Raw genomic sequence first — 26,465 nt, 5'->3', positions numbered from 1 at the left:
TCTAAATGAATACATTTGTGTTGTGGATGCAGTCTGCTGGTGCTCATTTTCAGTTCCTTGCAGATAATCGGCGCAAAGAACAGCAACAAAGGGCAATAACATGGCAAGATTTCCTCTTGAGGAGGCAGAATCACTTAATTGACTGATCATAATATAGAATGTTAGTTAGTCTGGAATATTTTAGAGACGACGAATGATCTCCACCAGTTTTTTTCTCTCTGTGCGTAAATTACGCACACTCGACTTCAGCTGAAATATCCGTAGCCAGCTCTTTGAGCAGTTCCATCCTTTTTCCGTCCACAAATTTTTGAGAGATAGATTAAATAAAAACATTTTAATAAAGTAACTTCCCGCACAGCAGGCATAACACAGACCCTAGATCCTCATATGTTTAATTAACAGGGATTTAAGGAAGCTGCCAATCAGTTCTGTTAGTAAAATCCAAATCAGATCAAGTCAGCTCAGGGACGCGACGTCTCGCTTTGGCTGCCGAAAAGACTAAACAACACAGGTCTCAATTAAGAAAATCCACAGAAAGTAAGTTGGTGACAAAAGACGTCTGCGCGGCGGAGAGCCGGTGCGTAAATGGTGACTCTCCTCATCATCCACGTTCGAGCTGAGGCGTGAACTTGTTTGACATGTTTTAAGACGGCCCCTCTCTCTGATGAAGGAGGGACTCTATGCAAAGAACATACACAAGTTATCTGGTGCGCCCAGGACCTCCCCAAAAGTTTTGGCATATAAAAGCCAAGCTAAGTCATTTGTTTAGGCAGTAGGGAGTTTCTGCTAGGGTCTGGATTGGAGATACACACAGACCGGACCCTACCGTGTATGAGTGGAGTCTGAGGAGAAAAACAGGATCCCCCCTTTCTACAAAGAATCTACATGTCTAACATTTAGACATGTTCAGCTTTGTGGATATTCGGTTAGCGCTTTTGCTCAGCGCAACAGTGCTTTTGGCGAGAGGTCAAGGCGAGGATGATAGTAAGTATCACTTTCAAACATTGATTTGAGTTGTTTTTGGGACGGTGGCACTCTCAAGATGAGGAAAGCCCAAAAGGATGCTGAACAGTTTCCTGGAACTGATCGTCCTCTGCGGGATACCTGACTCCAATAGGCAGAGATGGTGAAAGTTGTTGCACTGTGGGGCGTTTTAATGATTTTTTTTATTTTCTTTGGAGATCTGGAGGAGAATAGGAATTTATAGACTGGATTTTTCCATATGGTTTGCTCCTCCACTGACGTGCAGATACATGCTCAGTGTGCGTCCTGTTGCATTGCGAACCTGGAGGGAGCAGCTGCATTATCTCTGATGCGCAGTGGCAGGACATTGGGTTCAAAGGGAGTTGAATCGCAAGCATACAGAGATTTATGAGAGGCATTTAATTCAATTAAATCAAATCTGCTTAGACTGGACTTCGTATTCCGTAGTTTTAGGAAAGTTGGACCCCAAGTAGTCTCAACCGTTTTAACCAAAAATGCATTAATGGAGAGCAGACAGAAGTTTACTGGCTTTAAAAAACATAATGATGGGGAATATTTAAACTTGTTAAACTTTTGCAATGATGCTCTGAAGGATAGTAAGTCTGAATTAAAAGTTTCAAAAGGACTTGGTTTGCTGAAAAAAAACGACAACGGAAAAATTGTTGAAGTCTGACGTCGACAATGAAAAAGGCTCGTCTAGACGTCAATTAATCACCATCCCTGTATAGGGTGCGGGAGGCCTCCTTTTACGGGGCAACAGCGTCACCTTGCGGCAGGTACCGGAGCTGTACATCCATCCTTCAAACCTCGTCCCGTTTTAGGCCCAACCCCACACTCGCCAGCCCGAGATGTGAAGCGCACCGTAATTCCCCATTAATAGATTGTGAATGAAAACGTTTGACTTAGACACGAGCATGAATATTGGACAGAAATTTCAACACCTTTTTTTCTCCCTGTCAGGACTGACATAAAACAGACCCAAGTTACTTGTGGCTCTTGCAGACTTGCACTTATATTAGACTTTATCATAAGCTCATTTTTTTGTGCCAATAAATCAGTCACCAACCACCAGTTTTTGAAACAATAGATCACTGACAACCTTTTTGCTTGACTTGGTCACATCTTGCAGTTGCCCCAATTTTCTCTATAATTAGGTCACTGAACTGTGTCTGTGTAACTAAGCCAAGGGCTGGTCCAGGACTAAAGTCTGTGGTGACCTTTTTTTGAAGTTTTTGCTTTGTGGAACTGAGATTCTCCAGCAGTTGTTCCGATACAAATGTTTATTTAGGACTGCAGCCGCATACAAACCCAAACACAGATTTAGTGTCAATTCAGAGATTTCATATTGATAAAAGATTACAGGCTATAAACTGCATCTGCTTTTAAAACTAAATTGCAAAAAAAAAAAAAAAAAAAAATGCTTCAGATGTATTTCTGTTTTTAAATTGAAGCATTTAGGTTTAGCTGTGGATTTATTTGAAACCCTAACAGACTGTAGAAATGACAAAAAGACTGTCTCACGAGTTTCATCAACTTGGTAACCATTCCAGATTTATTGTGCATCAAACTTTTACATAAACAAGTTTATCATGAGTCCTCAGGATGTATTTTGACATGGCAACCATGCATGCGTACGTAAATGATAAGATTTAGTAACTAAAAACATTAACTATAAGGCCTTTGGCATCTTGATAGGAAGAAAATAAAATGGATGGTAAATTATTTTCAGTGATCTAAGCCTCAGCCTGGTCACGCCTATAATGGCCCGGCTCTACTGCTGCATCCCCCATTGAGGTTCATGAATAGTATGCTTTTCTGCAAGCAGAAGTCCCATCTATTCTAATGTACTATAATACAAACCAATAGTGTGCAGCTGCAGAAAAGGTCAAACAAAGCTGTACATGCTTACTTTACACCTAAACTAATTGTTTATTTAAGTCGGCATTTACATGATGCCCTCACTCTCCTCTTATCTACCCTCAGTTTAACCAAACTCATGATGATTTGTTTTCCTTTCCAGGCACATATGGCAGCTGCAATTTAGACGGACAGTTGTACAACGACAAGGATGTATGGAAACCAGAGCCATGCCAAATGTGCGTGTGCGACAGTGGGAATGTCATTTGCGACGATGTGATGTGTGAGGATACATCCGACTGCGAAGATCCATACATCCCAGATGGAGAGTGCTGCCCTATCTGCCCCGACACCGATGGTATTACCAACTAATTCTGTGGTTTCATTAGCCTTATGGTGCCACCTAGTTTCCTCTCATCCACCTCTGACCATCCCTGGTTCTCTGGCCACAAATGGACGTGATGCCTTCAGCCCTATTGCCTGCCTGCCTGTTTGCTTGCTTGAGGATTTCTTTCAGAAAATAATCACTTTGGATTATATCTTTTTGGTTCAATTTCATGAGAATATAAATTCTTTTAACGGTGGATTATGTTCCCTCTTTGGTGGAATTTGGCAATAAATGTGCAATTTCCCAACATGGCTGCCTGTGCACCATCAATGCAGAGTTAAACATGTCACATGTACCAAAAACATTTTAATCTTTTGATTTTTCTTCTTCTTCCCTATTTGATTATTTGGTAATAAGGCTCCATGTTGCTTTTGATTCAGTGATCCTTTCACATACCGTATTTCCTGCTTGAATCTCCCATCCTGCTGTAGATGACGTTGACTTGTGGCTTTATGCTAGCTTCACCTATCACTTTCAAGTGTAGAATACTTTGAATGTAAATTAATTTGTGTTCAAGAGGTGTTGACATTCCTTTTTTTGTTGATTCTTTAGGAACCCCGTATCCAGACTCTGAGGTATTTTGCCCTTTTCTCTTTGATTCATGTGGAAAACAATATTAGAAGTCCAAACTCTAAACTTCATATACTAGCTTAAATTATAGGGGATAGTCTTGGCTTTACATTGTGGGGAAACATGGCAGCATAGCTTAATTCAGTATTTCTATCTATCTCTAGATACCAAAGGGACCCACTGGGCCCGATGGAGACCAGGTAGGTTCCACTTTCCTTTTTACATTTTTACATTTTCCACACAATTCAAGGGACATTTCTTGAATGCCATCTGTAATTTAATTTTGAAGTTGTATGTGTAAGGATAAGCAGAGAATTTAGATATTTAAAACACCTTCATATTTTTAGAGATTCTTAAATATGATTGTTTTCTGTCAGAGACAAATAATATGAGTTAGTCAAAGCAATGGCTCATTAGTGTGTCTCCTTGTTGAGTGGCTTCCATAGGAAATATTACTGCCTTGTGCAGCCTTTCACATTCAGCGCAAATCACACCGATTAGCATATTTTCTGCTTCACATTTGGTTTCTTCCTGATTGTTTTTAGGATATCGAAACATAATTGTCTTTGCTTTATTGTGCGTGTCACCAGTTAGTGGTTAAAACTGTAATATATACACAGCACCACTGTGTATTTGGAGAGAGAAACGCTAGAAAGTGACGCGCATGGTGATGAAGCTGCTGTGACGTCACAGATACCATTTGGTAAATAGGTCGAAAGGTCAATGAGAGTTCAATAGTCCCAAAGTCAAAAAGTAAAGTGCTATCAAGAAGCTAATTCCATCATTTAAAAAAAAACAAAACTTTGTTTTACAGAACACTTTGCACTTTCTGTATGTTATTCAACTTAGTGAAGTTATTAAAGTTGGGGTTTCATGGAAAGTGATTGACATAATTGAAATATTAATGATGAATATTGTTAACTGACAGTGTCTGAATGACTTTTTCCTCAGGGTCCTCCCGGTGTTCCTGGCAATGATGGATTGCCTGGACAGCCTGGCCTCCCTGGCCCTCCTGGCCCCCCTGGCCCCCCTGGCCTTGGCGGAGTAAGTGCTACCACACCAAGGCATCTATAAAGTCACATGACTCACGTCTGCATAAAAGAGAGTTGTCTTAGAAACTTAAAATTCCCTCTTTATACTGTGATTCAGAATGGAATATCTCTGTAGTTCTTTTCCTGACACAGACAGAAGCTCAGGACGCAGGACTTAAATAAGAAATTTCCTCCATGTGTGTTTCGGCACTGTTACTGGAGACAGCTCCCCTCTACTCGGGTTTAGGTTAGGTTTAGGTTCACTCATAAGAGCAGTTAACATCATAATGTCAAAGTTGAAACGAATTCATTCATGATGAGAAGTTTTGATTATTCTCCTGGAGCCGAGGAATTTATACAGCTGATGGCATCATTACAATATAATTTTGAGGGGAAAAAAAGGCACAGATTTGAGGTTTTTGTGTTGGGGTGGGACTTTAATGTGTTGTTTATCTAAAACTCAGTGACTAATTTCGCATCTTCTCCTTTCACAGAACTTCTCTCCTCAAATGAGCTACGTTGACCACTCCAAATCCAGTGGCCCACCAGTTCCTGGCCCAGTCGTATGAAGGCTTTTCTTTCTTTCTCTCGAAATACTGCCATTTGCAAAATGTTTAAAAGATTTGAAGAGAACTTAATGGCTTTTTTCTCACCTTCATCAATAGGGTCCTTCAGGTCCCCGTGGTCCTCCTGGACCCCCTGGCTACAATGTAAGTATCCCCTTATGAACAACAGTTCAGTTATCCCTTTAATCTATTTTCCTGCATCAGGTATCTAAAACAGATGCCTTGAAGATGACTTTGTGTTAATCTGTTTCTCTTGTTGTCCATTAGGGTCCTGTAGGTAACCCTGGACCCGCAGGAGAGCCTGGTGAGCCTGGAGCTTCTGTAAGTATACATGAACTATAATCTTGTTTTATCTTTGATATAAGCTAGGAGGGAAAACCTCAACTTCATAGACAACGAAGCACAGCTCTTCAACTTCAAAGGCTGTTGTAAACATCATAAGATGCTAATTAAAACTGGATAGAGACCTGCGCTCCACTTCCTGTTTTAATTGTTGACCCACTAACACACATTTGCATGCACACATTTTTTCCTCTCACTCTTTCTTCTTTACCAATGAATATTCAGAGTACCAATCATGTTATCTGTTGCTGTTTTTAGGGTCCCATGGGTTCTCGTGGTGCTTCTGGTCCCCCTGGAAAGAATGGTGACGATGTAAGTGATTTATTGTTGATTTTATTCCTTTTCTCTCTGTGTTTGATGAGGTCAGACTTTAATCCATTAACTAAAAAAAGGGCCTTCGTAGATGTATTAGATGTCAGTTCATCCTTGTGTTGCATTCTTATGTCCTGCTTAAGGAACTTATTGTCTGGCCTCTTTTTAGTTTATACACAGTCCAAATGAAACATACTGCTGTCAGTGATTGTTGAAGTTAATTGTTTTCTCTGTGTTTCAAAAGGGTGAGCCTGGCAAACCTGGACGCCCTGGTGAGCGTGGATCTGCTGGCCCTCAGGTGAGCAATTCCCATTGAGAGCAAAGATCAGGAAGTGCCAGATAGAATAAATCCCATGTCGACATTTATGTAAAGACTGATATACACAAGGCCACACAAGTCGATTTTGATTATCTTTAAAGATGCTCCCCATTTTTAGAATTATAAGACTATATTTATTTTTTAAATCATTCACAGTTTGTTCAGATGTTCTAGTTTTGATCTCCAGTCCCTCCCCATCTGCATCAGGGATTTGCAAGCTTTTAAAACACACGTTGAAAAATGTATATGTGTGTATTTTTTCTCATGCAGGGTGCTCGTGGATTCCCCGGAACTGCTGGACTCCCCGGCATCAAGGGACACAGAGTGAGTTTTAGTGATTGTTTCTCATTGCTCTGGCATTATTAAAGTTGTCGTGATCTGAATGATGCTCACTGATCTTGCCTACAGGGTTTCAGCGGTCTCGATGGAGCCAAGGGAGACGGTGGACCTGCTGGCCCCAAGGTAAGACGACAGGATGAGTTATTGCTCAGGAGAGAGTCTCATCATTAGATTTGGATTCAGCTCAGCTATTACAGAGCTAATCCTTTCCCTTCTCTCTGTTTTCGTCTGCAGGGAGAGCCTGGTGCCTCTGGTGAGAACGGTGTCCCTGGTGCTATGGTACGTTTAGAAATAAACACATATCCTGTCTTATTGATATAGATTGGCTATAACCTTCCATCTGATTTGCATAAACACAAAAAAAGTTTATTTAAAATATCCCAGTGCCATCAAGCTAACATTGTTCTCCTTTCTTTGTTTCTTCTAGGGTGCTCGTGGTCTTCCTGGCGAGAGAGGCCGCCCTGGAGCTCCAGGCCCATCTGTAAGTCCTGACCTCCCTCTCTTTGCAATCTCATCCACTGAAACAACTGCTGGTGGAAGGGATGCACAAAAACTTGCCTCTCATTCTTTATATTTACAATATTATGTCACTTACTGAGGTTTAGAGCTCTATGTGTTTGATGTAATTTCCCCGTCCTCTTCTGCAGGGTGCTCGTGGTAATGATGGCAACACCGGTCCTGCTGGTCCTCCCGTAAGTACTTCAAACTATTAAATCAGCACAAACTGCAATAGTAGGAGATTCTATTCACTGTTGTTTTTAATGCAACTGATGTTATGCTGTAAATTAAATGTCTGATAACATTATCTGTCTTGATATTTAGGGACCTACTGGACCTGCTGGTGCCCCTGGATTCCCTGGTGGTGCTGGTGCTAAGGTAAACCACACAATATTCTGGAAATTTAATGCCAAAACGGGCCGTTGGGTTTTTCTAGATCCAGTTTAGGTGCTGCACCTCTGCTGCGCCTTCCTGTCTCATGTCTAACTTCGAATAAGAGTTGCTTTTGTAACCAGGGACAACATAGGAGGGACGTTATTTGAACTTGTTAGCCATACTCCGAACATTCAGTCTCATAATCTCTTATTAGTAGAAAAACTATCTGTACAGATTAAGCCGTGTTCTGGGACGCCTTAGAATTTGCAGGATAAGCCCTGATTTCTATAAATTAATTAGCCATTAAGGACCGTGCTATGAAACTAAAAACTGTCAATTTGGCATGATACTGTACAGTCCAGATTAACCCTCAAGCCACTAGATGGCATCATTGGACCTCTGATGGCACCTTTCTTCTGCTGCCCCCCCCCCTCCCCGATCTGATCTGCATCATTGAGACTTTTCTCTGCTTCAGTACACCTGGCTCAAACTTTCTGCCAAACTTGATTACAAGCGGTGGCCAGTTCATTTGAATGAGGTACATTTGAGCACGGAAGCATCTTAAAAATGAAAGGCAGTTGGTCCAGATCATCAGAACTGGGAAACACCGCTTAAGTAAATCTATTTTAACGCCTGCAGTCACACAGATCTGTGGTTTTTGTGGGATCCAGAGAAGAGGGGAGGAGAAGAAGCTGACATCATTCAGTTGCTGTTGACAGAAAAATTAAAATCCACACTTTTAAAAACAATTTTAGGCCATTACCAGGACTATTTATCCTTTTTACACTTAGAATGTATTTTATTTTTCACAAGTGTAAAAAACTTACGTAGTTTTTTTATAGGTTTTTAACCCCTCTTTTAATTTCTTTATGCATACTTTATAAGCTATCATTCTGCCTTACAGACAATGAGCTTTTGATTTGTCACCTCACTCAATATGGTATTAAAAATGCAGATTTTCAGAGCTATGGTTTATATTGCTCCACAGGGTGAGACTGGTCCTCAGGGAGGCCGTGGAAATGAGGGAGCTCAGGGAGCCCGTGGTGAGCCCGGTAACCCAGGAGCCGTTGGACCTGCTGGAGCTGCTGTGAGTAGATCTTGATTTTTATCATACTGTTACATCTTTTTCACATGTTTTACAGAGTAGAACGTTTTTTGAAAACTGCCTTGTTACTCTTCTGGCAGGGTGCTCCTGGATCTGATGGTTCCGCTGGTGCTAAGGGTGCTACTGTAAGTATTCTTCACATAGATCATGTTTACCCCACTCGGATCCTGCACATGAATTGTTCTTACACCTCAGCTCTCTTTCACCTAGGGTTCTGCTGGTATCGCTGGTGCTCCTGGTTTCCCTGGTTCTCGTGGTCCCGCTGGAGCTCAGGGAGCTATTGGTGCTCCTGGTCCCAAGGGTAACAACGTGAGTGGGCTACTTATTGTGTGAATTTTGAGTTTTGGTGTCAAGTTTGACAGTGTTACAGAGATTCTGGATCACCTGACAGCCTCAATAAGATATGTCTGGATCTGCCAACAGGGTGACCCTGGTCCCTCTGGTCCTAAGGGAGAGCCTGGTGCCAAGGGTGAATCTGTAAGTCTCACATTGCATTGTTTGTATTTTGCGATTCTTTTATCACTTTTTGGGATATAAGGAAATAAGATGGTTGCTTTCCTTTCTTTTATAGGGCCCCGCTGGAATTCAGGGACTTGCTGGCCCCTCTGGTGAGGAGGGAAAGAGAGGAGGACGTGGAGAGCCCGGCGGTGCTGGAGCCCGTGGACCCCCTGGCGAGCGTGTATGTTATTGTCCTTCTTCTTTTACTTTATCAGCTTTATCAGATTTCTCTCAGCTACTTGTGCTCTCATTCTACGTGCTTGCGATATAGCAAAAGATATCATCATTTCTTATGTGTTAAGGGTTCTAGGTCAAAGCCATCTAAAGCATGTTTGTGCAATTTTGCTTTTCATTTGCAGTATGTTAAATTCCCAGGGGGATTCACCCCTGCATTGTGAGTTATTCAGCTGTAAAATCCAGTTAGTGACATGGCTGGTGTCTCTGTTTTTAGGGTTCCCCTGGCGCTCGTGGTTTCCCTGGTGCTGATGGACCTGCTGGTGGAAAGGTGAGTTAGTTAATTCCTCAGTCAGATCAGGATCACATTTGAAAAACATTGGTTCCAGCTCATCAGCTGTCCTACCGTATTCAAACCTATCAGATGGTCATTGTGACCACTGAAGAGCAACAGAAAGCCATAACTGCATCTCTCAGATATATGAGAGTTGTCAAACCACTCTCCACTATCATAGCCTGTGGAGATTTATCCCGACTCTTTTTCACCTGCGTTTCAGGGTGCCCCTGGTGAGCGTGGTGCCCCCGGAGCAATGGGAGTTCAAGGAGCCACCGGTGAGTCTGGAAGCTCTGGTGCTCCTGGCGCTCCCGGATCCAAGGTAAATTATAGCTGCTGCAACAATTCTTAAGAAAGACACAAAGCAGACAAACCTGAAACCAAAACATGTTGGCAAAGGTCTTTGAGTGAATCTCAAATGTGACATTTTCCCTTTAGGGTGTGACTGGTAGCCCTGGAAGCCCTGGCCCTGATGGCAAAGCTGGACCTGCTGTAAGTTCTGTTTCTGATATGACTTGATATGGCAAAGAACAGGAGCTGGAATGAGTTAACTAAAACTTGACACATTTTCATTCTCTTCTGCCTGTAATCTTTAGGGTGCTCCTGGACAAGATGGCCGTGGTGGAGCTTCTGGCCCCGCTGGAGCCAGAGGACAGCCCGGTGTTATGGGTTTCCCAGGACCCAAGGGAGTAGCTGTGAGTCGACAGAAATTCTCCTCTCATTTTCTTTATGAATTTAAAAATAGAACTCTTGAAAGATCAAGAATGGGGTCATTATTTAAATTAAATTACATTTACTCTTGTAGACCAGAGCATTCGATAATAAAAGATACTGATTATGGTACAAAATCCCTTCAACAGTGGCTGTAAGTGTGGACTTCTGTCTATTTAACAGGGTGAAGGTGGTAAGCCTGGTGAGCGAGGTCCCGCTGGTGCTCTTGGCGCTGTTGTAAGTACTGTAATAATGTTAAAACTATACATAACAGGCTTTATTACCTTTAGTGCTCCAATATATCAAAATAAAAGACAAAAAAAGGACCAGAGAACCTTTTGGTGATATATCAAATATTATTTGTGTTCTCAGGGTGCTCCTGGCAAAGATGGTGATGTTGGTGCTCCTGGACCTTCTGGCCCTGCTGTATGTATCTCACCTCATTTATCTAAAATAACTAATGTAACTAACGTAACATCAGAGGAGATTAGTTCTATATTTCATAGGGAGACTTGTTTTTCATTGTTTACTTCTCTTGTCTCTGTTCAGGGACCTGCTGGAGAGAAGGGAGAGCAAGGATCAGCTGGTGCTCCCGGATTCCAGGTGAGTTTTAGAGTATCCCGACGGCCTTAAAGCCGTCGTAAGTTCTCTAACATATTTCTATGTTGCAGTACGACTCTGCTTGTTAAACTTGCCACCTTTTGTCTTTGTACAGGGTCTCCCTGGACCCCAAGGTGCTACTGGTGAGACTGGCAAGCCTGGTGATCAGGTATGATTCACAAGAAATTGTTAACACACAAATCTATTACATCCTAAATTTGACTCGTCTCTAAGTTAGGATTTAGTGTGTAGTGTTAAATGTAGTCGTTATTGAGATATTTCAAACACAGACAGATTTAGAGCAAAAGACAACTGATGTAAATGTAAATGCTGTAATGCGGACATAAGGATGATCTTCTTCCTTCTTTGTTCAGGGTGCTCCTGGTGAGACTGGACCCGGTGGCGCAACTGGACCCAGAGTGAGTATCTCCTGCGTTTAAGAAACAAACCTTTTTCAGAGCATGTGATACACCCTGCTCCTCCAATCACTGGAGAAAAAAAGCTGTGACTGATGCGTTCCTTCTTTCCTTCAGGGGGACAGAGGCTTCCCTGGTGAGCGCGGTGGTAACGGCATTTCTGGTCCAACTGGACCACGTGGGGCTCCCGGCCCTGCTGGTAACGATGGAGCTAAGGTGTGTTTGAAAAAAGACGAGGAGCTTCTGAAAGACCGAGGCTGCGGTTGAGATGGGTTTTTGTTGAATATCAAACTCGACATGTCAGTCCAGTCTTTGAAATGACACAGAACGAAAGAAAAACCGCTCTCTGATGTCAACAAATAGCATAAAAAGCATTTACCACTGCACATGTTTTACCCATTCCAAAAAGAGGCAGCTTTCTTGTAAAATGGGAAAAAGGGAGCGAAGGTCAGGAAAGTAAAATAATCTGCAATTTGTTCCTTTATAGTATTGAATATACACACAAAAACCCACTATGTAGTTTGAAGAAATGAAAATGTTTCAGGAAAGCCAGTATAAACAAGTGTTTATTCCAAGTTCAATATAATCTTAAGATTGCTTTGATTAGATAACACTTTCCCCTATGTGTGAATTGGCTTCATCCTGTATTCTGTGTATGCTGCATGTATCACCTTGCAAAGCATATATGCCTTTAGGAATCACACTGTGTACACTTCTGATATTCATTTAGAATCGAGGTGGTCAGAATACATTCTGAACCAAAAAGGAGCAAATTCATCAAAAAACATGACAGCAGTTGCAGTGATTTGCTCAATGTTCTTTTCACTGATGTTTGTCATCTGCATCCACGCTTCTCATTCTGTGCTTGTTTGTGTTTAAAATATCAGTATTTACTGCCTTGTGTTTGTTTGTGAGGCTCATAAGCCCATTCAAACCATGATGAAACTTTAAAACTCTCTAAAAACAAGACAAACAATCCCTCATTTCACTTTCTACTATGGCTGTTGATAAGAAAGCGAAGAAATAGCTATAACGATGCAGAATATACATTTGAGTAGCCTAAAAAACCACTCGTGAAAAAATGTGCAAGCACATCTGTCAGTTGTTTCTCCTGAACTTGGGTCCCTGTGTGCAAATATGCTGCCACACATATCTGGGTGAAAAGGCCCCCCCCCCCCCCCGGTTACTCATGTGTGACAAGCATTATTTACACTGAAACAAGCTTTATTATCTTTATAATAACAAAGTTTCCAGTATCACACCCCATATGCACAATGTTACCATGGTAAAGTTTAAATCGGCTTCATTTTGTGCTTTTATGTGACACCTTTAGAGAGCAACATTTTTACAAAGCTCCTCAGAGTGCTTCTCATTCACCTGCTGCCGTGTAAATTTGTGGTTTCATTGTCTTTGACGATGATAGACACCGTTAGCTCCACTACTTGATCCTCACTTTTCCCAGTGCATCCCATCAGCTCATAATAATGTGAATATTTGTTTCTTTTGTGTGTGTGCTCAGGGAGAGCCTGGTTTAGGTGGTGCCCCCGGTGGTGTTGGAGGCCCCGGTATGCAGGGAATGCCTGGTGAGCGAGGAGCTGGCGGTCTCCCCGGTGCTAAGGGCGAGAGAGTAAGTATAACAACGGAACAGCTCAGTAAGGAGCAATTTGGAAGTTCTCCTAATAGATCATCCAAATTTAAAGTAGCAACATGGCTCTACTCTTTTTACAACACCATCAAAAGTGGCTTTTTACAGCATTTCTCTCTGTTTAGGGTGACGGTGGTGCTAAGGGAGCTGATGGTGCCGCTGGCAAAGATGGCGGGCGCGGTATGACAGGTGCTATTGGAGTCCCTGGACCTCCTGGTGCTCAGGGTGAGAAGGTGAGTGTCAAGAACATATTTGCTTTAACCCACAGCTATCATCCATCCAGATTCAAGATTTAGCTGTAAATCTCTGCTGTATCCTGCTAATTTTACTGCTTTACTTATTTACTCGTATCGTAAAATAGCTAATATTCTCTTTTCTTTTAAAGTGTCTTTGAGCAATCATGTGACTTTTTTCTTTTTAGATGATTGAAGATGAATAAGAAAATGTGTGCAAATGTTACATATTGTTAATATAGATATGTAGTATTTTAATATGGACTTCAGCTTCATTAAAATAGATGTTCAATGCTTGGCTCAATGCATTTCTTCTGCACTTAGGTGATGTGTGAGGCTGATTTATCGGTTGATCAGGTTATTGTGATGAACAACCAGCTTGTCGGCTGACCTTTTGGTTTTTCTCTGGTTTTAGGGTGAGGGTGGTCCCGCTGGAGTCTCCGGACCCACTGGTCCTCGTGGTTCCCCTGTAAGTTCCTCCACAAACTCTGTTTAAAGCTCTGAAAACTAACAAGAAATGAAAATTCTAGCGAGCTGGCAGCTGATGCCATACGCAGAATGTCAGGATGTGTTGTAATGGCCTTATTTATGACTCTGACAGGGTGAGCGTGGAGAGACTGGACCTTCTGGACCTGCTGGATTTGCTGGACCTCCTGTGAGTTGATATTTTTTCTAAAAACACTGTGTAAGCATGCTGACCTAAGATCAGAGCTTGGACAAGAAATATTCATCAATGTTTCCTCATGTACTCTTACCTCAGGGTGCTGATGGTCAGCCTGGTGCCAAGGGAGAGACTGGTGACTCTGGAACCAAGGGAGATGCTGGTGCTCCTGGACCTGCTGGAGTTGTTGGAGCTGCTGGTCCTCAGGTGGGTTAGCCAAAAATGTAACATAAACAACCTTTGATAGGCTATATTGTGTAGCATAATCATGGAAAAACAGAATCACAGCTTGTGTAAGGAGGAAAGTGTATGATTTTTATACATGAATAAGTCATTTTGTTTTTATCATCGACACCAGAGAGTTTTAACATTGAGTTTTAGCAAATGGAAATCCTTTGACAGGATGATATTTACCTGACTTTATTTTTTTTTAATTGTTTCTGTCAACAGGGACCCGCTGGCCCATCTGGACCTAAAGGTGCTCGCGGTGGTGCTGGACCCCCTGTAAGTACTCATTAACAATCTGAGATTTTCTAGCATGAGATGACGCTCTTAAAGCAAGGTCATATCAGATGAAATATCATCGTTCAGACGAGTGGGGAAAAAATATCGAACTTTTAAAATACATGTTGTGTTTGATAGATGTTATCTACTGGACAATTGTACATGTTTGATTAGATACAGCCTATGTAAACATAACACTAGAGATTTTTATTTTCTACCTTTTTTGAGTGGTTTTCCATAAGAATATATATACAATTTGGCAAATTGAAATTTCTAATTTAGCACTTGCATAACCAAACTTTCCCGTTTTATTCCTACCTATATTCTGAGGGTTTTTAAAAAAGGTTTAACTTATACGTTAAGCATACTCATACATGATTCATGCCCCTAAACATTGCTGAAGTTGAGTTTTTTTTGCCTTAAAATGTTTTTTTTTATTTATGGAGTGAAATAACAAAAAATTTTAACCTGGCTGTATCCAGTGGTCACATTGATGGCTACTTTTTTATTACCTTCAAGTGACATTAACTCATGTAGATTTTAAAATATACTACTTCAGAATACTCAAATAATGTAAGAAATCAACTTCTTTTTGTCATTTCATTTGTGTGCATTTGTGTGTAGGGTCCTACTGGTTTCCCTGGACCCGCAGGCAGAGTTGGACCCCCTGGCCCCTCTGTGAGTTTCATCATGAACACAAAATCCTCTGAAATGTGCTCTTTGAGGTGACAGCCGTGATCACCAATGGACAATCTTGTCCTCAGAGATCTTTGGCTTACCATGACTTTTAAATGTCTTTAGGGAGCTGCCGGACCACCTGGACCTGTCGGACCCCTTGGAAAAGATGGTCCAAGAGGAGCTCGTGGTGAGACTGGCCCAGCTGGTCGCCCTGGTGAGGCTGGTGCTGTTGGAGCTTCAGGACCTGGTGGAGAGAGGGGATCTCCTGGTGCTGATGGAGCTCCTGTGAGTGCTTTATGTTCTTTTGAAAGCCAAAAAAAAGCATTACAGGTCTTGATTTTAAATCGTGCGCTCACTAAATGACTGCTGTGTACTTTTGTGACAGGGTGCTTCTGGTATCTCTGGACCTCAAGGTATTTCTGGACCCCGTGGTATTGTAGGTCTCCCTGGACAGCGTGGAGAACGTGGTTTCTCTGGTCTGCCTGGACCATCTGTGAGTATTCTTTGAGTGCATTCTTTGTGGCAAAATTGTTTTTTAACCCTTCTCTGAGTATCCTTCTGCCTCCAGAGAACTGACCTCCTCTGTTTTCCTCAGGGTGAGCCTGGAAAGCAGGGACCCTCTGGACCTGTTGGTGAGCGAGGACTCCCCGGACCTTCTGGACCCGCTGGACTGTCTGGTGCTCCTGGAGAGGCTGGTCGTGAGGTATGAAGCTTTGATTTGCTGTATATCTTGTTTACTTTTTTAGTAGAATAGTCTCACACACATCAGTACTTACTGGCAAACATTGATAATTGTTATTCCACAGGGATCCACTGGTCACGATGGTGCTCCTGGTCGTGATGGAGCTCCTGGCCCCAAGGTAATCCTGTTCTACTGGTCTAATCTTATTGTCATTAGGGCCCAAATTCATGTCTTCGAATTAAAACTTCTTTTTGGTTGCAAAATAAATATTTTGGCCTTTATATCTCTGTAAAATTAGCCTTTAGCAGCCTAGTATTGTCTCACTGGAAATGTGCTCTCATAGGGAGACCGTGGAGAGGGTGGCATGGCTGGACCCCCTGGACCTCCTGGTGGTCCTGGAGCCCCCGGTGGTGTTGGCCCCTCTGGCAAGACTGGTGATCGTGGAGAGTCTGTAAGCCCCCATTGCTACTTTTTCTGATTACCTTTGGAGCAAGAAACAGATCTGTGCATCTTGTGTGCATTCTAACCAAATTCTCACACCCTCCCTGTCCTTTAGGGTCCCGCTGGTCCTGCCGGTCCTTCTGGCCCTGCTGGTGCCCGTGGTGCTGCTGTATGTTCTTTATTACATTGTATAAATCAATAATTTATACACAAGTTTTTAAGAATTTCCTTATATCTCAACATGTGGTGGTATCTTTGTGTTTATTCAGGGCCCCGCTGGTGGTAAGGGAGACAGAGGAGAGGCTGGTGAGGCTGGAGACAGAGGCCACAAGGGACACAGAGGATTGACTGGCATGCACGGCCCACCTGGACCTGGTGTGAGTAACTTTTTCCACTTTAAAACTTTGGAAGGCATCAAACTTGTTCCCTGACAAAACTATTTGGTGTATCCATCACTTTACTCATGGCTGACTATGCACTTAAATTTTTAATAAGAAATATATACATTTCTTTTAGATAGATCCTACTTCCATGCAAAAGTAGATATATTCATTGCTTGTAGAACACATAATTACACGATCAAAACTTACTTGACTTTGTGGAAGGAAATTTTTTTGTTTTTCTCATGTGAATAATATTCTATCTGTAATCTTTGCACCTTCACTTGCTTTTAGGGATCTGCTGGAGAGAGAGGACCTGCTGGTGCCTCTGGACCTGCTGGACCCCGCGTAAGTAAATTGTTTTTCTACATTAAGTTACATCACATAGTTATTTAAACACACACATAGGCACTCAACATTTCTACAAATGAAGAGTTTGTAGTTTTTTCCTTGGAATTTCTCCATTGTGTCCAGATGAAAAGCTTAAATTCAGTTGCCTTGTAATAACACAAGAAGACAGAAAAATAAACTGATAAAATCGTTGCACTTTACTAGCATGACTTTACATACCTTCCACCAATTGGGCCAGACACGAGCCAGGCTTCGGGTTGGCAGTGGTTGTATGTGCCAGATGTGGCCCAAATGTTATAAGCTGGCTTTCACATGGGTTACGGCAAGTGTTGTGAGGACCAGACTTGGACCAAAGACCCATAGAAAATTATCCTTATCTGTTGGATATGTAGCTGAGTTTAGGCACCCACACTTAATCTGAGTCAACCCTACAGTCTTGGATTATTTTTTAGATTGGGGAAAAAAGAGTCAACAGAGTGTTGGGGCTCAATTCACTAAAATAGCACCATTCTTACTCTCAATCACACCGTATCACCAGAAGAACCATCTGAGCTAATGTTTCTCACCGGTGATCATTTGGTTTTGTTTACAGGGACCCTCTGGAAGCAGCGGCTCCCCTGGTAAGGATGGCATGAACGGTATGCCTGGACCCATCGGACCCCCTGGACCTCGCGGTCGCAATGGAGAGATGGGACCTGCTGTAAGTTTCTCAACTATCTTTATTTTGCTCATAATCCGCCTCTTCGTGTGTGTAAGCAGTTTGTAAAATCCTGGTGTTTAACAACAGGGTGCTGCTGGACCTCCTGGACCCCCTGGACCTCCTGGGCCTCCCGGCAGTGGAATTGAGTTTATCAGCCAACCTATTCAGGAGAAGGCCCCCGATCCCATGCGTGGTGGGTACCGTGCTGATGATCCCAACATGATGCGCGATCGCGATAACGAGGTCGACACCACCCTCAAGACCCTCAGTCAGAGAGTCGAGAAGATCCGCAGCCCTGATGGTACCCAGAAGAGCCCCGCACGTATGTGCCGTGATCTGAGGATGTGCCACCCCGAGTGGAAGAGCGGTGAGTGCTGATCGGTGCTGCTACAGAAAAAGGTGAACATAAATATGAGCTCAAGTTTAATTTCTTTTATGTCCCACATTACAGGCATGTACTGGGTTGATCCCAACCAGGGCTCTTCCCTTGATGCCATCAAGGTCCACTGCAACATGGAGACTGGAGAGACTTGCATCTACCCCAGCGAGTCCAGCATCCCCATGAAGAACTGGTACCGCAGCAAGAACATCAGAGAGAAGAAGCACGTCTGGTTCAGCGAGTCCATGACTGGTGGATTCCAGGTGAGAAGGCATTCCAAAAAGCAATAGACTGTATTCAGACTGTACTATCAAACCAATGACACCATTCATGGTTTGCTTCCCTTCATCTTGCAGTTCCAGTATGGCAGCAGTGAAGCTGATTCTGAGGATGTCAGCATCCAGATTGCCTTCATGCGCCTGATGTCCAACCAGGCCTCTCAGAACATCACATACCACTGCAAGAACAGCATTGCTTACATGGATTCTGCCACCGGCAACCTGAAGAAGGCCCTGCTTCTCCAGGGCTCCAACGACGTCGAGGTCAGAGCCGAGGGCAACAGCCGCTTCACATACAGCGTCAGCGAGGATGGCTGCACGGTGAGTTTTCTTTCTGTTTGTCATAGTTTGTGTTTACAGACTTACATTTAAGGACGTGTAAATTTTTTTTTACTCTGGGGCAGTTTTTAATGTATTCTCCTTTGTGTTTCTCCCCACAGTCACACACTGGCACATGGGGCAAGACAGTCATTGACTACAAGACATCAAAAACATCCCGCCTGCCCATCATTGACATTGCTCCTATGGATGTTGGTGCACCTGATCAGGAATTTGGCGTCGAAGTTGGCCCCGTTTGCTTCTTGTAAAAATGAAAGAAACATGGACATGACGTTGTTGTTTTTTTTCTAGCGGTCATCTCTAAATCCTTTTTTCTATGCAATCAAAACTCATTCGGCTGCCATTGGTCCACATGCTTTAAAACCACTCTGCTGAAGACGGTGTTTGTGTTTTTCCAATCATGAGAAATTTTTGGGACTGCTACTTCAACTGAAACCAACCACGAGGACACTTTAAAAAGAATCTTTTGTTTCCACTGGCAACAAGAAAATAATATATACTTGTGTAAAATTTCCCCATGGAAATTGAGAAAAACAAAGGTTGACACACACAATGAAACACAGGTGACTTTTGCCATTTTCTACCACTGCAGAAGGACATTGAAAACAACAAATGATATGTACCATTTTTCTGGTGTTAAATAAATTGTAAAAAGTGTGATGTGTCTCCTTGATCTCAAATCATGAAAGAAAAAACACCTGAACCTTGGTAAAAAATTAAGCAAAATGCAAAAAAAAAGCAAGACAGAGAAACTTACCATCATTGCAATATGTAGTTGGCTACCTCATAACAAGAAGTACCCCCCGATTTTTCTTAAATGAAAATTGTATAGAATATTGACAACAAGTCTTTGGGGGAAAATTAAACATTTAATGGTGCTATTACCACTTCAATGAGGTCCAGTTATTGGTATTTGATGGTGAAACTCTCACTATCATACTGTAATCATTGCCACTAATGCCTGCAGAACTTTGGTGCTACTAAATTGAGTCATTGTCTTGTTGTCGATGTAGTGCAATTTTTTCTTCTCAAGTGTTGGTTTGATAACAGAGACCCTCTGAAAAAGGTCATCATTGCAGATGTAATGCATGCAATCATGTATTTGTAGATAAAAGCAAGTGACTTCTGGTTCAATAACATTGCCCTGCCCATGTGTACAGTGTACATCCTTCTGTTTGTTTGCCCCTGTGGAAAACTCCTCTTCATTATAAACAAAAAAAAACAGCACACATCTCCCACCCTGTTGTTTATGTTGTTTGTTGATGTCTTTTTCGCGAAGGGTTTCTTAAAAAAAAATTGAAGCAGACCCACTTTCATGGTTTAAAAGAGAGATTCTGTACTTATTTTGTACATGTATAATAAATCAAGATGTTTTTAATTATTTTGGGTGCTGAAATAAAGCATGTGAAGTGGTCTACTCAGTGCCAGAGTTTTCACTGTTCTGTTTGGCAACTGTTGTGAAACTGACATTTAGGAACTCAGGAAATACAAGCTGTGTGTCATATTTTTACAAAGCAAGGCCTTTGGCGAAAAGATAATTGAACACTTATGTATATGTTTGGAAAACAACTGTTCCACAACAGTTGCACTGAATACAGATTTGTTAAGCAGCAGTGAAAACAAGGCCAATATTCCAGCCTGACTTTTAGATTCATTGTCTGGCCACACAAGATTGACTCAACAGTCTCCCAGTTGAGTCCCTTTAGAAATTAGACCTAAAACATGAAGTTTATCTCTTATAGCCGTCACATTCAAAAAGAAGCAACTGGATTTGCATGAGAAGACAGTTCATCCTCCAATCTTTAAAGATAAAACTCCGTAAAATGATTAAGGCACAGAAGCGACTCCTTGTGGATATCGAGTGCAACAACAGCTGCTTCCAAGAAGGCACAACTGAACGAATGAATCCTTCATATTTCAGAGTCGACTTTATGGCAGCGATTAATACAGAGTATTGGAAATTCAAAGTGGGTAAAATAATATTTCTGTGGGAGTAAACTGTTCTCCTTGTTAAGAAGCACCACAATCCCAAATTCATGTGATTATAAATATGATTAATTACATACAGTTAATGAATAACACAATCTTTCTGGATTTTGGTTCCACATTTTGCAAAGATACAGTGAGAGTGGCTACTTTTAAAGTTTTCCTCATGCTGAAGAAGTGCACTTGCTGATACTCTGCAGCAAACTTTAGTTGATATGGTTAAAAATTCTGGACTTTCTAGGCTGAGCAGATTTGACTAAAGCAAACCTTCGCTTTAATGTCTAATGTCTTTAATGACTTATAAAACACGCTCAAACAAATGGGACACTCTATAGAAGTGAAAGTGTTAATGCTTCTTATTTACTTCAATTAGCACTTTGAAATGTCTGTGAAAAGGTTCAAAGAAAAGGTTTACAATTTATCCAAGTCTGACTTAACAGTTCATCGTACATACAAAGTAATTTTTCTCCTTTTTATTTAGCAAAAACAGGGTTGTGGTGTAAGATATGCATTTGATCTGACTAGTTCGGACAGTTGTACACTGTAAGGGCATTAAGGGAGGATATTTTGACAACTAGCATGAAAATGAGAAATGTGTCTAGAAAGCAAAACCCTGCCTCAGTTTTCATAAAGGTGAATGATTACAACTTTAAGCCTCGAACTGGACACAACACTGTGTTGCATTATGTTTAATAGTAAAGGATGTTTAAAGGGCAAATTTCAAACTGCAAACAAACAATTTGATAAACAGCACACTATCAATTTATTCTAGTGGAAATAAAAGAAGCAGAAAATATAACATCCCACTGCAAATATAGAACCATGCACAGCTGCAATATGAACAGACTCATCAAAGAGATTTCATCCATCGTTGTAGTCACTTCCTGTAAATATAGACAATATCAGGAGGATTGGGGTCATTTATAATATTGACAAGAGTGATCGCAATGCAGTGGTTTACCTGGGCAGCGTGTCACTGTAGGGATCACTAGAAGAAAGAAAAAAAAAAGGATGAATGTATTTTCCAGAAGTCACATGAAAAAAGATAATATCAGAAACATGAAGAAAGATACAGTATTTGACAGTTTATTTGGTAGTTTTGAGCAAAACTTGAATAAACACACAATAAATCCTACTGTCAGAGATATTATTATTAGAGGAGGAACAGTTAAATGATTTAATTATTTTGTTGACTGGTGAAAATGAAATGGCCACTTAAGCGTAAACAAAATGTGCAAATTAGCAATGAAAGAAGACAGGGGTAATAGATCCTACCTTGACCCTATCAAATAAATTGAAAATAATATGTGGATATTTATCTTTTTCATAAAAAAATTTCATAAGTTAAAAGATAAAATTAGTGGTTCATATAAGATAACAAAGAAATTATTTTGGGGTTATGGACTTGTGTTTTTTTTTTAAAAAACACGTATTAGTGTATATTAACTTCCGTTTTTTAAAATTGTTACAGGCGTTTTCTGAGATTAACACAGTTGTTAACTGGTTGCTAAGTAATCCAGAGATGTGAATATTAAGTCATATATATATATTAACTGCAAACACACTATCAACAATATTATTTTGACAGTATAATTAACAGTATTATGGAATTTCTTAGGGGGATGAGTAATAAAAAAAAGCTGATTAAATAAAATAAGATGACTTATATGATATTCAAAAAGAAATCACAAAGGACTTACTGCAGGGCTGTTACTGTACGTTCTGGAAGTCTTAATTTAGTTCCAGATTGTGAACCTGACAGACTGGCAACTGTACAAAAGTTAAGAATGAGAGGTTAAGGTGCTTACTGCTGGGCCATAATGAGAGGGATGCTGTCAGACGGCAGCGGTGAAGCCCTCTCCCCCGTTCGGCTGTTGAACATGGGCAGTGTTGACAGAGGTGGAGAGACACCTCGGTTTCCAGCCATGATCCTCAGCTCATCGGTGTTCCCGTGAACGGTGTGGTGGTGGTACATTTGAATTCTGCAGTACACAGAGCATCGCGCTTATTGTTTGTCTAAAGCCTCTCCACAAGTTTATAAAGTCATGACAGAAAATCAAACAGTTGAGTGAATGACAGACCTCCTTTAATTAAGCACTATACTGTACATGCCACACCATACTTTTAATGCTTCATATTTCTGAAAAATTTAAATAGTTTCACACTTTTTACACCACAAATGATTTTGATAAATTATATTACTAGCTTATTTTCAGACAAAAGAGACGTTATCAGTAAAACACAATGCAGTGCATTTATAGAGATTATGCTAATGTTAAATTTCTGAACTTGTTATCCCTGAAACAAAATGATTTTGTATGCATTTCCTGGATTGTACAAAAAGAGTTTTAGTCCCTCTTCCTCACTACTCTACTGACAGACTCTTAATATTGTTGTGATCAACTTTTGCATGAGTCAAAACTCACAAACATAATGCACAATCTTTATTAAAACTAGCAGTAGCATTGATATATCCGACCATTTGATAATATGATAAACACAAAGGATACCGTTAATTTCTTACTTTAAGTAAATATAAACTATCTATTAATACCTCTGTAGTAAGACTAAACTTCAATGGTACTCTGATAGAGTTTGGTAGAAAGTGGTGGTTGCTTGCATCAGATCATAGATTTGTTTCTAAATACACTGAAAACACTGAAAATAATTCATTTTTACTTGTGTAATTCCCATAAATAAACGAATGGGGGTTGTACTTAGATACACTCCATCACTGATTATGTTAAATCTGGTAACAGCATCAGTTAGAAAATAGTGAACACCACAGTTAACTTACTGGTTTGTTCTCGCATTCCTTTTCGCACTAAAAGAAATAAAATAAAACAGTTTAATGTCAGAAATTACTTATAAGAATCAAAAGCCTACAAACCAACTTTCCTCCTCTGGGTAAGTAAGACAACTGGCCTGTATATGACAGCTCTGTTGTGGATAATTTTTTCATTTAGGAGACTCAAAATAGATACATACACTCCCTCTCGCCTGCCAAACATGATGTAGGCCAGCAGCAGACACAGGATGATGGCGAGGACCAGGGGCACAATCACTGTCACAATGTAGTCTGGGAAATAGTCTCTGCTCGGGGGAGATTCTGGAGGGTTGAACTCACCTCCAGACTCCAAAATCCCTGAGCCCATTGTGGGAGCAGGTGGCTCCGGCTCCGCCTTGGTCAAGTCAAACTGCAGGGAGAGACAGCAGAGACATCGACTGTGAGGCACAGATATGAACAGATGGCAGGATTGTTCTTAAAGTCAATTTAAATACACAGTTTGCCATCTCAAATACACTTACAGCTAATGCTTACTTAGAAAATACTTTGATCTTCTGTTCATTATTATTTTAAGTCTTTTATCAAATAAATTACAGACAAAAACAAGTATAGGCCAATACAACACCAAAAGAAAGTAAAACATCAGCGTCTTCACATAGCTTGCTTTAACCTATAAACCAATAAAACAAAGCAATAAAAATAATAAACTTAGTTTATAAGAAGACAGAGCGGAGAAACAAGGATATCTGCTGAAAGAATTAGTTGATGAAGGATCGAGATTTTTGTTTTTCTCAGGTCTCACCAGCGCCGTCTTGCACCAGGTGATGCAATTACTGGGAATGCTGCAGAAGTTGCATCCTCCAGGTACCTTAACTCTGGCCCCTGCTGTGCACTGCCTTTGGTGCTCCGATGTCAGCACCCTTTGGAGACACTTTGAGAAATACCTCTCCGACCCCACCTTCACATACACGCTGACACAAATCAGATTTTAATAAACACTAATAGACACTTACTGCACTGCAAAGTTTAGAACAAATGGCTCTGTTTACCCTTCAAAGTGTCCTGCAATAGGGAGGGGAACTCTGCCTCCACGGTCGAGGGCATTCGTAATGTTGACAATTTCCAAGGCCTCTGTGTTCCACAACTTCTGCAAATCCTGTTTAATCTCATTCTGAACAGAAGAGGGCAGCACCTTTTCAATCTCCCTCAGCTTGATGAAGAACTCAGCTTGATAGGGCAGCATCTTCTCTGCGAGTGACATCAGTGATATCTGACACACCATTTCTTCACTTCTTCTTCCAACTATCAGCCTCATTTGTTATTACCATTACTGTACAGTTAAAAAAACGACTTACCTGGAATCACTCTGATTACGAGAGTATGTCTGAAAGTGTCGTAGCTTTGTTTGTTGATTACATTGATCTGAAAGAGAAAGACAGCCAGTTTATCACCATCAAATTTGCATTTATAACCACTTTATAATATTACATTATAGTTTCTGATGCTCAGTGCATTCAACAATTTATTAGGCCTTTGGTGAGGAGTAACTCCTCGTCTACCTTTGCTTTAATTGGTTATTTCCTACATCTCCAAGGATGCCTTAACTCTCTGGAGTCTGTTATGTTTCAACATTGGCTTTTAAAGAAAACAGTTGAAAACAGTTGAAAAATAATTTATTTATTCCATTCTTTGCAGCATTTCTGTGTAATACTATTTATATACTATATTTTGAGCAATAATTCCAAAGATTAGAAAATGTTTATGGGCTTTGGGTGTCAGCTTTATATTCAAGAAATAACCAAAGTAAGGTATGTTTGTCCTGAAATTGGCAATAATGTACCAATTGTACCTAGTTGATCATTTTTATGTACAAGAAAATTGGGCATAGTTTGTTAAAATGGAGATTGTTTTAGAGAGAAGATTTGGCTTTAATCATTGGTTTCACTCAAAATGTAAAAATTTTCACCACACATCATAACATTCAGTTTGATTGAATCTTCAGTGATGCTCCAGAAATTAAACTTATCATCTTCATAGGTATTTTACTCGCTGAATCTTTAATGCTGGATCAAAATAGCTCCAGTGATCTGAGATCAGGTTCCCACATTTACCTCCCACAATGTTTCTGACGCTGGCAAATTTTTCAGATTTGTCTCCACTGCAGCTGTGCTGGAATGTCATCTATGTTTGACCCACAAAATAAACCCAGTGACTCAGTGTGCAGCATACAGAGAGTAGGAAGCGTTTTCAGCTCGTGTCATTGTTGGTAGAAGTAAAAACCTCAAACCTCAATTATACTTTTTCCTGGTGAAGTTGGTGTGCCATAAAGGAAGCCGTTATCGAAAGGGTGCCGTTGGGTGAAGCGCAGCCACTCTGGGAGGTCTGGGAAATTCTGCATGTTGCACTTAAAAATGATGGGGACATCGTACCAGCGCCCCGCTGTATACCATACAAAACACAAGTAGGGGGGAGAACTCAATAAGAAAATGTGGATTTCTGATTTTTTTTATCTTTACCCTATCATTTTTTGGGGGAGAAATATTACTTAAACCTTACTGTAAAGTCTTGTCGAAGATTCAAAGTCATTCCGGAAAGTCTCTCTCATTAGCTCATGAGTAAATACCTTCCCCACAGGAATGATTATCTCTGCATTGGCCCCAAACAGGCTGACAGCAAAGACTGTGTGGAAGTGTAAAACAAAAAGCAAGGAATTTACCTGAAACGCAAAACTGTTTCACAAGTCCTTGAAAAACTGACATCAGAGTTTGACAACACACAGCCCTTCATGTTGTAATCTTGTCTATCTAAGACGATATCATGGACATGTATTTGGTCTAAATAACTCAGGCCTGAAACTAAAACAGAAAGGCCGACTGGGGTTTTCAAATCAACTGAAGCTTAATCATTTCAGGGATAAACTTGCCTGTTAAAAAGAAGAGCCAACTCCCGCAGCCTGCCATCTTGTTTTGGCCTTTGATTGACAGAGCCAAGTGGAGAGGGG

The 26,465-nt window shown here is 41.0% G+C and overlaps 2 protein-coding genes across 3 annotated transcripts; one reads left to right on the top strand and one right to left on the bottom strand.

Annotated features, from left to right (window-relative positions):
• The first annotated feature begins 735 nt into the window (after positions 1-735).
• Positions 736-20,112, top strand: col1a1b (collagen, type I, alpha 1b). The gene is made up of 51 exons (XM_075457604.1): positions 736-984; positions 3,005-3,199; positions 3,782-3,804; positions 3,964-3,999; positions 4,751-4,843; positions 5,325-5,393; positions 5,496-5,540; positions 5,664-5,717; positions 5,997-6,050; positions 6,295-6,348; positions 6,640-6,693; positions 6,778-6,831; positions 6,943-6,987; positions 7,136-7,189; positions 7,356-7,400; positions 7,531-7,584; positions 8,570-8,668; positions 8,767-8,811; positions 8,897-8,995; positions 9,110-9,163; positions 9,258-9,365; positions 9,636-9,689; positions 9,916-10,014; positions 10,131-10,184; positions 10,289-10,387; positions 10,587-10,640; positions 10,776-10,829; positions 10,953-11,006; positions 11,119-11,172; positions 11,378-11,422; positions 11,537-11,635; positions 12,939-13,046; positions 13,190-13,297; positions 13,713-13,766; positions 13,899-13,952; positions 14,058-14,165; positions 14,409-14,462; positions 15,087-15,140; positions 15,264-15,425; positions 15,526-15,633; positions 15,736-15,843; positions 15,947-16,000; positions 16,166-16,273; positions 16,379-16,432; positions 16,533-16,640; positions 16,938-16,991; positions 17,587-17,694; positions 17,782-18,061; positions 18,146-18,336; positions 18,430-18,672; positions 18,792-20,112. The coding sequence occupies exons 1-51, from the start codon at positions 903-905 to the stop codon at positions 18,936-18,938; spliced, it is 4,347 nt and encodes a 1,448-aa protein (XP_075313719.1). The 5' UTR covers positions 736-902; the 3' UTR covers positions 18,939-20,112.
• Positions 20,113-21,350: 1,238 nt separating this feature from the next.
• sgca (sarcoglycan, alpha) lies at positions 21,351-26,465 on the bottom strand. Of its 2 annotated transcripts, none has more exons than XM_075457605.1 (11): positions 26,388-26,465; positions 26,021-26,143; positions 25,752-25,912; positions 24,820-24,886; positions 24,514-24,712; positions 24,267-24,435; positions 23,665-23,873; positions 23,474-23,500; positions 22,485-22,658; positions 21,638-21,664; positions 21,351-21,560 (listed from the first exon to the last, which is right to left on the bottom strand). In XM_075457605.1, exons 1-11 carry the CDS (start codon positions 26,422-26,424, stop codon positions 21,554-21,556), a joined length of 1,200 nt encoding a protein of 399 aa, XP_075313720.1. In that variant the 5' UTR covers positions 26,425-26,465; the 3' UTR covers positions 21,351-21,553. The 2 variants fall into 2 exon arrangements, with proteins under 2 accessions (XP_075313720.1, XP_075313721.1); XM_075457606.1 differs by having other exon boundaries at positions 25,752-25,903; positions 26,388-26,464.

The sequence above is a fragment of the Odontesthes bonariensis genome, chromosome 23 (genome assembly GCF_027942865.1).
Source record: "Odontesthes bonariensis isolate fOdoBon6 chromosome 23, fOdoBon6.hap1, whole genome shotgun sequence".
Lineage (NCBI taxonomy): Eukaryota > Metazoa > Chordata > Actinopteri > Atheriniformes > Atherinopsidae > Odontesthes > Odontesthes bonariensis.
The sequence above is the reverse complement of the archived record's forward strand: the minus strand, read 5'-3'. Positions and strand labels throughout refer to the sequence as shown.

What these genes read in the sequence shown, in the direction of transcription:
- col1a1b (XM_075457604.1), top strand. Translation starts at nt 903, where the DNA reads ATGTTCAGCTTTGTGGATATTCGGTTAGCGCTTTTGCTCAGCGCAACA. An exon ending in TTGGACCCCCTGGCCCCTCT is followed by an intron (nt 15,141 to 15,263) that starts GTGAGTTTCATC and finishes AAATGTCTTTAG; the next exon opens with GGAGCTGCCGGACCACCTGG. An exon ending in ATGGAGAGATGGGACCTGCT is followed by an intron (nt 17,695 to 17,781) that starts GTAAGTTTCTCA and finishes GTTTAACAACAG; the next exon opens with GGTGCTGCTGGACCTCCTGG.
- sgca (XM_075457605.1), bottom strand. Translation starts at nt 26,424, where the DNA reads ATGGCAGGCTGCGGGAGTTGGCTCTTCTTTTTAACAG. An exon ending in ATCTTCGACAAGACTTTACA is followed by an intron (nt 25,913 to 26,020) that starts GTAAGGTTTAAG and finishes TGTGTTTTGTAT; the next exon opens with GGTATACAGCGGGGCGCTGG. An exon ending in CCTGGTGCAAGACGGCGCTG is followed by an intron (nt 23,874 to 24,266) that starts GTGAGACCTGAG and finishes CTCTCCCTGCAG; the next exon opens with TTTGACTTGACCAAGGCGGA.